The sequence below is a fragment of the Pan paniscus genome, chromosome 5, assembly GCF_029289425.2.
Source record: "Pan paniscus chromosome 5, NHGRI_mPanPan1-v2.0_pri, whole genome shotgun sequence".
Taxonomy (NCBI): Eukaryota; Metazoa; Chordata; class Mammalia; order Primates; family Hominidae; genus Pan; species Pan paniscus.
In genome coordinates this window covers 18315579-18326700 of record NC_073254.2, presented here as the reverse complement: position 1 = coordinate 18326700, position 11122 = coordinate 18315579, and the positions used below count along the sequence as shown (strand labels likewise).

General features: G+C 39.8%; 1 protein-coding gene across 1 annotated transcript; it reads left to right on the top strand.

The window, feature by feature from the left end:
* Nucleotides 1–537: 537 nt before the first annotated feature.
* LOC112440082 (mitochondrial import receptor subunit TOM5 homolog) lies at nt 538–760 on the top strand. Its single transcript, XM_034963332.1, has one exon. The coding sequence runs from the start codon at nt 605–607 to the stop codon at nt 758–760; it is 156 nt and encodes a 51-aa protein (XP_034819223.1). The 5' UTR covers nt 538–604.
* The last annotated feature ends 10362 nt before the right edge of the window (nt 761–11122 follow it).

The following is an 11122-nucleotide window of genomic DNA, read 5'->3' as shown; positions in this document are numbered from 1 at the left end:
ACATTAATACAACACAATACTAAACTATAGTCATTATTCATATTCTCCCAGTTTTCCAGCTAATGCCTTTTTTTTTCTGGTCCAGGATCCAATCCAAGATTTCACCTTGCACTTGGTCTTGCCTCCTTGGTCTCCTCCAGCCTTAGATGGCTCTTCAGTCTTTCCTTGTCTCTTATAACCTTGGCGATTTTGCAGAATTGTAGGTTTTTTCCTCTTAATTTGAGTTCATCTTATGGTTTCTCCTCATTAGATGGAGGTTATGCATTTCTGAAAAGAATATTACAGAAGCAATGCACTCTGCTTAGTCCATCATATCTAAGGGTGCGTGACATCAATATGTCTCATTACTGGTATTAACTTTGCCAACGTCGCTAAGGTCAGGTCTGCTGGACTTCTCCATTCTAAAGTTTCTATCTTTCCCTTTGTAATTAATAATAATCGGGGGTGGGGGGAGATACTTTGAGACTATGAAAATATCCTATTTACCCTGAAACTTTGGCTCAATCTTGTTGACATCCATCAGCAGATCATGTCTGCAACAATTACTGTGGTGTTCTAAGAGTGATTTTCAGCGGCAGCTGAAGGCTGGTGAGTCAGAGCCACAATGTTTCAGATCCAGGGCTTTGCGCAGAAGCTGGATATGGAGGAGATGAAATGGAAGTTGTGTGAGGATGTGATCTCCTCCATATGGAACTTCCTCATCTACGTGGCCCTGCTGCAAATCATTCCTTTTATCTTAAAGAAATTACACAGCATATGAATATTGAGTATCATATGTGAATGTATAATATGCAGAACCTGGTTACAGTTTCTACAACTCTCTGCAAGCAAATAGGCCCAGAAAACTGTAAGAGACTCTTTAATGGTTGGGTATAAAAATTCTGCTTCTTAAGAACAAGTTTGGCTCAGCTAAACTTGTTCTCAGCCAAAATATAAAACTAATTATAGCTAAAATATGAAACTATTGAGAAGTATGAAAAGACATCTTGTGGTCAGGGTGTGCTGTTGTGCTTGTGACATTTGGCCTCTGTCAATGTTGGTATAATTGTAAATAATGGCAAACTCCATTTTCTAGCATGTATTAATAATAATTAAGGGAACTATGTCTGAAATGGCACTTTTTTTTTAAAAAGAAAACAAGTTTTATTTTTATCACCAGAACATTCTGATAAAAATATTATGAGATTAGCTACCTTTATTCTCTGGGCCTTGACTCTGTCCGAGGCCTGCCCTAGAGCGCCTGCACGCTCAGCTCCCTCTGAGGTAGGTCTGGAGGGAGAGCCCCAACTGCCGCCTGCCCTCGGCCAGGATACCTCTCACCTCATGTCCCCTCCTCCAGACCCCCACAGTCCTGGATGCCCCATAGCAGCCCTGCCACGGCTGGCAGAACTGTGAAATGGCACTGTTTTGTCAGACATTTCTGTTTACCTTTTTACTTCTGTACGAAGTGTATTTGTGGAGTCCCTTACAACCAGTCGTGTTTTATGGAAGTCAGCACACAACCACAATGCTATTTAAACACAGGATTATTAGTCTATGTTTTTTGTTTTGTTTTGTTTTGTTTTGTTTTTTAACAGAGTCTCACTCTGTTGCCCAGGCTGGAGTGCAGTGGCGTGATCTCGGATCTTGGCTCACTGGAACTTCCGCCTCCTGGGTTCAACTGATTCTCCTGCCTCAGTACAGGTGTATGCCACCACACCTGGCTAATTTTTGTATTTTTAGTAGAGACAGGGTTTCATCATGTTGGCCAGGATGGTCTCAATCTCTTGACCTTGTGATCTGCCCACCTCGGCCTCCCAAAGTGCTGGGATTACATGCGTGAGCCACCACGCCTGGCCTAGTCTATGTTTTTAATGAACATACCAATTAAGAAAAAAAAAAAACACAAAGAGTGTTTTTCTGTTTCATTATTCCTTGACTAATTGGAATTCTTTAAGGAAGAGCTGTCTCTTCTTTCTCTAATATTTATTCCTTTAATTATGTATTTATCAGTATAGGTTTCTGGATATCGACTTTATCCTGTGGGTTATAATTTTGTTGCTCAAATTGTTTCCTCTTTGGTCATTGGTTGCTCCTTGAAGGAGTTCCAGTGTGCTTTTGAGAAATCTCATCCTTTTTTGAGCATTTCCTTATTTTTTGGCATTTCAAGACACTCCAGGCACTTTTTATTGTATATTCCCTGCCCCAGCTCTGGAATCAGCCACTTCTCCATGGATTCTTGGTTCTTTTTATTGAAGAGTGGTATTTTGAAACCAAGATCTAGACACTAGATGTATTCATTGCCACAGAGGTGTCAATGCTTTCAGGCCATTTAAGCAAACACAGCTAGAAGTAAATGCATGTATACTAATCCATGCATATTCACATTGATATTTATCCCTCTAGATTTATATTTAAAAAACGCGAGTTTATACTGATACCTTCATAAATCCAACACCATAGGGTTTATTCTAGCCTTTTCCCTTTCTTTTCTTGTAATCTTTTAAAAGTTATTATTGTGGGCTGGGCACGGTGGCTCATGCCTGTAATCCCAGCACTTTGAGAGGCCGAGGCGGGAGGATCACAAGGTCAGGAGATCGAGACCATCCTGGCCAACATGGTGAAACCCCGTCTCTACTAAAAATATAAAAAATTAGCTGGGTGTGGTGGCGAGCACCTGTGGGTCCCAGCTACTCGGGAGGCTGAGGCAGGAGAATGGCGTGAACCCGGGAGGCGGAGCTTGCAGTGAGCCGAGATCCCACCACTGCACTCCATCCTGGGTGACTGAGCAAGACTTAGTCTCAAAAAAAAAAAAAAAAAAATTATTGTTATAACTGATCCATGTTGTCTCTTCTTCTGTTCAGAAGTTTAGCTTTGTGTTGTATTAGTAAAATATACACCCAGTCATTCCCAGTATATTAGTAAAATATACACCCAGTAAACATCAAATCATTTCTATGTTCTTCTTTTTAAAGCTTGGAGTTACGAAAGTATAAAATTCAAGCTCATTAAGCACGTAAACTTTAAGATACATTTTAAGAAGCATAAAATACAGAATTTCTGAGCGGTTTCTTCACAATATCTTCAGTGGATATTTGCCCCTAAAATCACTTTTTATAAGAACAATAAAGAGAACAGGAAAAATAGCCTGATATATTGATTGTTTCCTTCTCTGATCTGTTCTGTCTCACTAAGCTACCAATAGCGCAGCCCTAAAAAGTAATTCGAGGAGGTTTTTAAGTTCCCCTTATATCCTCTGAAAAGCAACCCAGATAAACATGAGCTCTAAGTAAAAACATTGTTCTTGGGATTCAAACTCAAGATGACAGAATAAACTGCTGCACGAAGCGTCTCTCATGACTCCATAGATTTATCCTTTTTTTTTTTTTTTTTTTTTTTTTTGAGACGGAGTCTCGCTCTGTCGCCCAGGCTGGAGTGCAGTGGCATGATCTCGGCTCACTGCAAGCTCTGCCTCCCGGGTTCACGCCATTCTCCTGCCTCGCCCTCCCAAATAGCTGGGACTACAGGTGCCTGCCCCCACGCCCGGCTAATTTTTTTGTATTTCTTTTAGTAGAGACGGGGTTTCACCATGTTAGCCAGGATGGTCTCGATCTCCTGACCTTGTGATCCGCCTGCCTCGGCCTCCCAAAGTGCTGGGATTATAGGCATGAGCCACCGCGCCCGGCCCCATAGATTTATTCTTAAAACATGTTTAGGGGCTGAAAGCAAGTAAAAAAGCTGCCAGGTACCAGAAAAAAATAGAAAATCTACTTCACTGAGTGAGAGACAAAATTGTATGGCACATAAGTAACTAAACTGGAAATACATTATAGGAGGTGGGGTTGCGATGTTACGGATTAGGGACAAAGTTTTAGGAACTCCTGATACTAGGCTACTCCAAGAAACCTGGAGCCACAAAAAAAAAAAATTGTAATTTTGTATATGAATTGAGACTAGGAAAACTCTGAATATGACCTATGATACAATCAGGAAGCAGGTCTCTGGCCCTGGGCTGTTGGTGAAAATTAAATCGATTGTTAGAAACTGGAAGCCATAACTTCTGCTGAGTGTTGATATGTGGCTAGAATTCTTTACCTATACAGGGTCAAGATCTCTAACAGAAAACTATTCCAGTTCTGGAACAGTTTCAGAGGCAATGGGGAAACACTCCCATAGGAAGCCCTTAGCAACTCAGGGTACCTGTGAGACCTTTGCAAAAGGTATTCCTATTGAAGATGAGCTCACAGACAAAAATTACGAGGCAGATAAGGAATTCATATCAAACACTGGTACAACAATGTTAACTAACTGCACAATAAATGTGAGAAAAATATACAAAAGAACCATGGATAACAGCAATCAGGAAATAACTTTTAAACAAAGGAAGGAATAGAATATAATAGAACATAAAAAGGAAAAGAACAATGGACTTAAAAATTAGCCAAATAGAAATTCTAGAAAGAGAACTTGTGGCCACTGAAACAATAATCTTTCACAGACAGGTTGAGCAATAGCTTACATGAAACTGAAGAGAGAATTGATTAACTGGAAGGTATAGCTGAAGAAATCATCTAAAACAGAACACATTTGTGATAAGAGATATAAAATACAGAAATAAAAATAAAAGATGTGGAGGATAGAAATAGAAGCCCCAGTATTAATCTATGGGAATTCTAGAAGGTGAAAACAGAGATAAACAGGAGGAGCGGGGGTCAAGTAGAAAATAGCTGAGATTCTAGAACTCAGGACAGGACTCCTTATATCAAAAGCTGTGCCAAATTCCAAGGGAAACAAACTAACAAGCAGAATAACACAGATGAAGTTATGGAAAGCCAAGGAAAAGAAGTTTTAAAACTTACTGAAGAAAAAAACTAGTGAAAAAAATTTTTGAAGAAAGTCACAATCAGATTCCTCATTAGCAATTACAAATGTCAGAAAGCAACACAATGATATCTTCAAAGGGATAAGAAAGATAATTGAAAACTTAAACTTTTGTAACTAGCAAGTCCATCATTCAAGAGGGAGGGTAAATTAATACATTTCAAATGAATAAAATCTTAAGAGATTTGACTACTCACTGAATCCTTGCTCAAAGAACTACTAAAGGATGTACTTTATCAAGAAGAGACGTGAATCCACAAAACAGTCTGCTGGTAGATTCACATAAAATTGGCTCTTAAACTTTTAATCATAACTCACTCTGGAGGGAAAGTTTAAAACATGATGAAATGTTAATACTTAATAACACATGGAAGGGGAAGGATGGAAGGGGCTTAGATGTCCTTGCCTTTTTGAGAATTAAGACAAACATATTTATTAGCTTGTTGCTTTATTTAAAATATAAATTTATGAATACATGTCAAAAATGTCATAACTACAAAAAGAATGGAGACTAAATATTTAACCTCAAAAATTATAGCAGAAAAGAAGACTTGATACAATAGAAGGCAGGAAAAAAGAACAAAAGGATAAGAGGGAAAAGTCATGGTAAATAGAAAACAAAAAAGTAGGTGGTAGAATGAATCCAAAAGTATTAGCCATCCAATAAATGTAAATAAACTCATCTATTTCTAAATAAAGACTCTGAAATTGGATGAAAAAGAAAATTGAGCCCATTGATGTTGCAAGAAACACACCAAAACTTTAATAATCCAGAAAGACCATCACTAATTCAAAGAAAAGTGACATAGCAAAGTTCATATCAAAAAACAGAATAGAAGAAGAGCACTAATAGGATAAAGGAAGTTATTAATTAATGATCACAGCCACACTCCAACATGAAGATGTGAAAGTGGTGAATCCATATACCTTTGAAACACAGCCTGAAGTATCAAAACAAAAATGGACCCAATTACACAGGGGAATGAATTGACAAACTCACAACGATAGCTGGAGATTTTAATGAACATGCCAGACACTGTTAGTTGCCCTCTTTTTTCACTTGCTACCAGAACATCATTCTCAGGGGGTGGGGGAGTCACTTGCTCCAGGAAGGCCTTGAGTTGGCATTTAGAAGAAGTTTCCTACCTAGAACTTCTAAGGCACGTTTTTCTTTGTTTCCCCAAAGATGTGTTTTACATGGATTGTGTTGATTTTTTTCCTTCCTTCTTATATAAAATTAACAAGAAAAGAAAGAGCACTTGGAGGTCTGCTTGGAGATCTCTGAGGTTTTTCACAGACACAATGTCCCTATTTGGGAGCCTCAAAATACCAGACTAACATTGCTCAAAGCAGCTTTGGGAAGAGGGCAGGTGTCTGAGATGCTGAGAGGCCAACTGAGCAATTTTTTAGCTAGAACCACGGGCCACACCAGGAACAAACCACTGGACCAAATTGATTCAGGACACCTGCTCTGGACCCAGTTTCTTCTCATGTCTCCTCACCCCTAACTCTGCCCACCACCTCCCACTTCCTCTCTGTTCCCCATCCCATCCCAGGTTTGTATTTAAATTTCTGCATAATGCATGTGCTCTGCGTGTTCTGAAGTACTTTCTATCAAGTCCTTCATTTTAAAAGTGTTTCTTTTAAATGAAGCTATGCATAACCTCTTTTTGAGGCTCTCTTTGGCTTTTCTTGCACAATTTTAAATTGACCAGGTCTACTTGCAAAAATAAAGACAGTTTTTCTGCTCTTTGTTCTAAGTCTCCTTAATTTTGCTTCTCACATGGCATTTGTGCTTCAGTGAAATTTACCTCTGAGCTGTTGCCATGGTAACCAGGGGTCTGCCTTAGTGAAACAAATCTGTGACATGTAAATAAATGGGGATCAGGGCAATGTATAGCAACTTTATTCACTCTATGTCTTACTGGCAATTTGTCATATTAAAAGCCACCATGATATTTTAATGTCCTTCACAGGTTTAATCAAATTAAATTTCCGTTCATACAGAATACACCCTGGAATCAGGTACTATGGCTAAGGAAATCCATCGGTTCATTGTTATGTGTTGTGTTAGCTAGCTCCCAAGAGGAGCAAGCTAACACATCCTGGCTTCCCATCCTGCTAAGCCATCTATCCCTTATGCAATTCCCTTCCTCATTTTACTGGGGTTGGTCTTTGTGATCAATGCAATACAGCATGAGGAATGGAATGCCACTTCTGATATTAGGTTACAAAGACTGTGGCTTCCATCTCTCTCATATCACACACTTTGGGGAAGCCAGATGCTATTGCATGAGGACACTGAGGCAGTCAATGGAAAGTCTCATGGGACAAAGAATTAAAGTCTCTGGCTAATAACCAGTGAAGACCTGAGGCCTACCAGCAATGATGCTGCCTGGCAACAGGTCACCCAACAGTTGAGCCATCAGATGTGACTGCAGCCCTGGCTGACATCTTGACTTCAACCTCATCAGAGGCCTGGAGCCAGAAACTACCCAATAAACTCCTCCTGGATTCCTGACTCACAGAAACTATGAGATAACAAATGCTTGTTTATTTAAGCTGCAAGTTCTGGGGTACTTTGTTTTGCAGCAATAGATAACCAGCACACCATTTTAAATTACAACAACATAAAGATATCACAAAACATACTTATTTCCAAAGGTAAATTTAAAGTAATTTGATCTTTCTTTTGTTCAGGAGATACTTCTAGATCTCACAGTCTGAGGCTTATCACCATGAACGCTTAGTCTCCCCCACCAGCAGACTAATGGCTCCTTGCGAATGGAGTGGGGACTTGTTCACTGGCACCCCTATTGCCAAACCCATGCTTGGTACAGAGCGTATGCCTGGTGACTATGTCCCGAGTTCTTGACTTGATTGCATGGTAGGATCCAGGCATAGGCTCTGTGGCAGAGTCCCCACTGAGCTTACACCAGGCTCCGGAAGGAGCTTTCTTGAATGAATTCTTTGCATTGTCTAATTGCCTATTTGTCTCTATTTCTTAAGAGTTAATAAAAGGGAATGAATTATTCATACACAGCAACAACATGGATGAATCTTAAAATAATTGTGCTTAGTGAAAGAAGCCAGACAAAAAAGATTACATACTGTATGAGTTCATCTACATACAATTCTAGAAAAGTCAGACTAATCTATAGTGACAGAAAGCAGATCAGTGGTTGCCTGAGGTGGGAGGTGGGGAGAGGGTGAGATTATAAGGGGCATGAGGAAACATTTGGGGGCAATGATTATGTCCACTGAGAAAACAAAGGAGCAGGTGGGTCTAGAAGCATCTCCTGTCTCCAAATCCTGAGTTCTCTCCACTCTACTCTGTGTCATCCAGCCATTGGCTTCCTGCTGCTTACAAAAGGTCTTCAGCAGTATCAACAAAAAAATATTTTTTAAACAGAGAAGGAATTAGCTCTACTATGGCTTTCAATTGCTTAGATTCTGATGAAATGGAGATGTGCTTGGCCAATCTGAGTTTGTGGCGTGTCACAGATAAAATGGAGCTACTCAGCTGCTTAAACACAGAGGCTCCACTGCAAAGCCGTTTTAGCAGATGGGCCTTAGTACCCCAGCTGTCTCTCCACTGCCTGCGCCGTAGGCACTGCTCATGTACCCCTTGACCCCATGGAGCTCTTCGACTTCCTAGGGTCCCTATGCCCCTTCCTGCTAAGCATAGAAAAGGACATGCAAAGGCTGCCACTTTCCCCAAGAACAATGAAAGTGTAAAGCAGGTAGTGTCTCCTCCGCTTAATTGAAATGGTTTCCTTTCTCTCTGCATTCTTTTTTTCAGCAGACTTTTTGAGTTCGGTGGGCACCTCTTCAGAGGACTCAGGAAGTTAGACTCCCTCACTAACATCTTTGCCTTTCAGACACACCCAGCTCAGTTCCCCCTTCTTCTTACCCTTCCTGTCTCCTTTCTTTTACTTGGATATTCATGTCTTTTGTATGAGGTTTGGCTTTCTCACTTTGGGGTCAGAGCAACCCAAGTTAAAGTCCTGGCTCCAAATGACCTTAGGTGTTAACACTCCTAAGGAAGCTTTAGCTTCCTGACCTGCAAAATGGGGATTAATAAGCTTGAGCTCAGAGGATTGTTACGAGAGTGAAATAGGATCATGCAGGTAAAGTTTAGTCCACCTACAGTTTAGATGCTGGCCTAAGGTTAGCCCAGCACCTGGTACCTAATGAGCGCTTAACACATGTTAAATATTAGATTTGATGAGTCGCAATGGATTATAATAGAACCCATGTGAACATGTGAACCTTCGTGTTTCTCCGTAGTAGATTTTGGACTTCCACCTATCAAATTTGCTATATGCATTTATCACATTCACTGGCCTACATGCAGCTTTCCACGTAATTTTTCCAATAAAATAAAAGGAATTTGTTGTCATTGTTATGGTTGTTACAACTCCTTGAACCACATTCCACATGAGAACTCTAAGTCCTAGCCAAAGTCTCTTAGCCATAAAGTCTCTTTCTTTATGGGAATATCAAAATACTGCTTAAATAGCCATTCCAGCAACAATTTCCTATCCCAATATTAATACATATTGTATTTAATAATATACATTATATTTTATATTTAAACATATTTTATATAAAACATATTTTATATTTAAAATATTAAATATAATGTTTATATTAAATATATAATTTATAACATTTATTAATCATTTTATGCTTTTAAAAATATATGCATTTTCAACATGGTAGCTAAAAAAACCAATATACCTGTCATTTTTCCTCATTATTATTATTATTATTTTGGATGCAGTTTTGTTCTTGTTGCCCAGGCTGGAGTGCAATGGCACAATCTTGGCTCACCGCAACCTCCGACCTCCTGGGCTCAAGTGATTCTCCTGCCTCAGCCTCCCGAGTAGCTGGGATTACAGGCATGCGCCACCATGCCCGGCTAACTTTGTATTTTTAGTAGAGATGGGGTTTCTCCATGTTGGTCAGGCTGGTCTCAAACTTCTGACCTCAAGTGATACCCTGCCTCAGCCTCCCAAAGTGCTGGGATTACAGGTGTGAGTCACCATGCCTGGGCTCCTCATTATTATTTTTATTTTTACTTATGACTGGCCCAACTTACTTTCTAAGATTAGTGCCCAAATTATGAGAGTGAAGTTCTCAGAGGCTGACATCTCAAATAATTGAAGGCTCTTTGAAGCTACAAGCTTCTTGAGATGTCTCTCTAGGAACAGTATTCTTCCTTTTAATGGGTGGTAATTTTCCAGAGGCACTGGTAAAAGAGAGGGTGACCCCCATTCACAGAAGATATCAGTCAGGCCTGAAGCTCGTATCTAATTCCTAGCAGAGTTAGGCAGGTGCAGGAAATACCCCTTTCTTTGATGGGATTGTTTCCTAGGACCAGCTCCTCCTTCCACTGCCTTTCTGGCATAACACTCATAACACTCAGACCTTGTTGAATTGGATCATGCTGGTTTCTGTCTTTCAAAAGAAGGTGCAAATCCACATAGCTTTACATGGACCTAAGTCCTGGGCTAAGACCCAGATATTTTTCTGACATCTTTATACCAGTCTCTTATTTTCAAACAAATGTGGGTCCTTCAGCAACTTTTGATGATGGTGGACTGACTCAACAGGATTAAAAATATATAGAGAGAGAACTTTATCGGTGTAAGTATTCAATATCTGTGTCTTATCAACTTGATGAACTTTGTTCTCTGATTTGTGACTGTGGCCACTTCCAGCCACCAAGTGACATTCAGTCTCACTTTTTAAAAAGATGATTATTAGAGTTCGGTGGCAACCCAACGAAGCCTTTAAAAATCACAAAGAAGCTTAGCCTTTGTGACAGGTGCTAGAAATTCAACTCAATTCAGTTCAATTCAAGACTGTTTTTTTGGGATGAATTCTGGCCAATTCAGAATTTCAGTTATCCCAATGTATAGAGACGGTGTTACATAGACAAGGACACTTAAACAACTGTTCAACCATTTGTACATCAATAACGTTAAGTAACTGGAAAGAAATGCCCTCTGAAATGACCAGGAGATCTCTAAACAACATTGAAGTTATCATCTCACGACTATATCAGTTTCTATTTTGCACTGACTTCGTGAAACTACTTTTCTGTTAAAATCACAGTGCAGGCAGACTGTCCCATCCAATCAGGAACATGTCTCTTGTCCAGTGGGAGGCCCCATAAGTCCCTGACAGGATCAGACTCCCAGCTGTGCTCATCATTACTTTGTTTACCCTTTAACCTAGTTTAAGGTTTATTAAC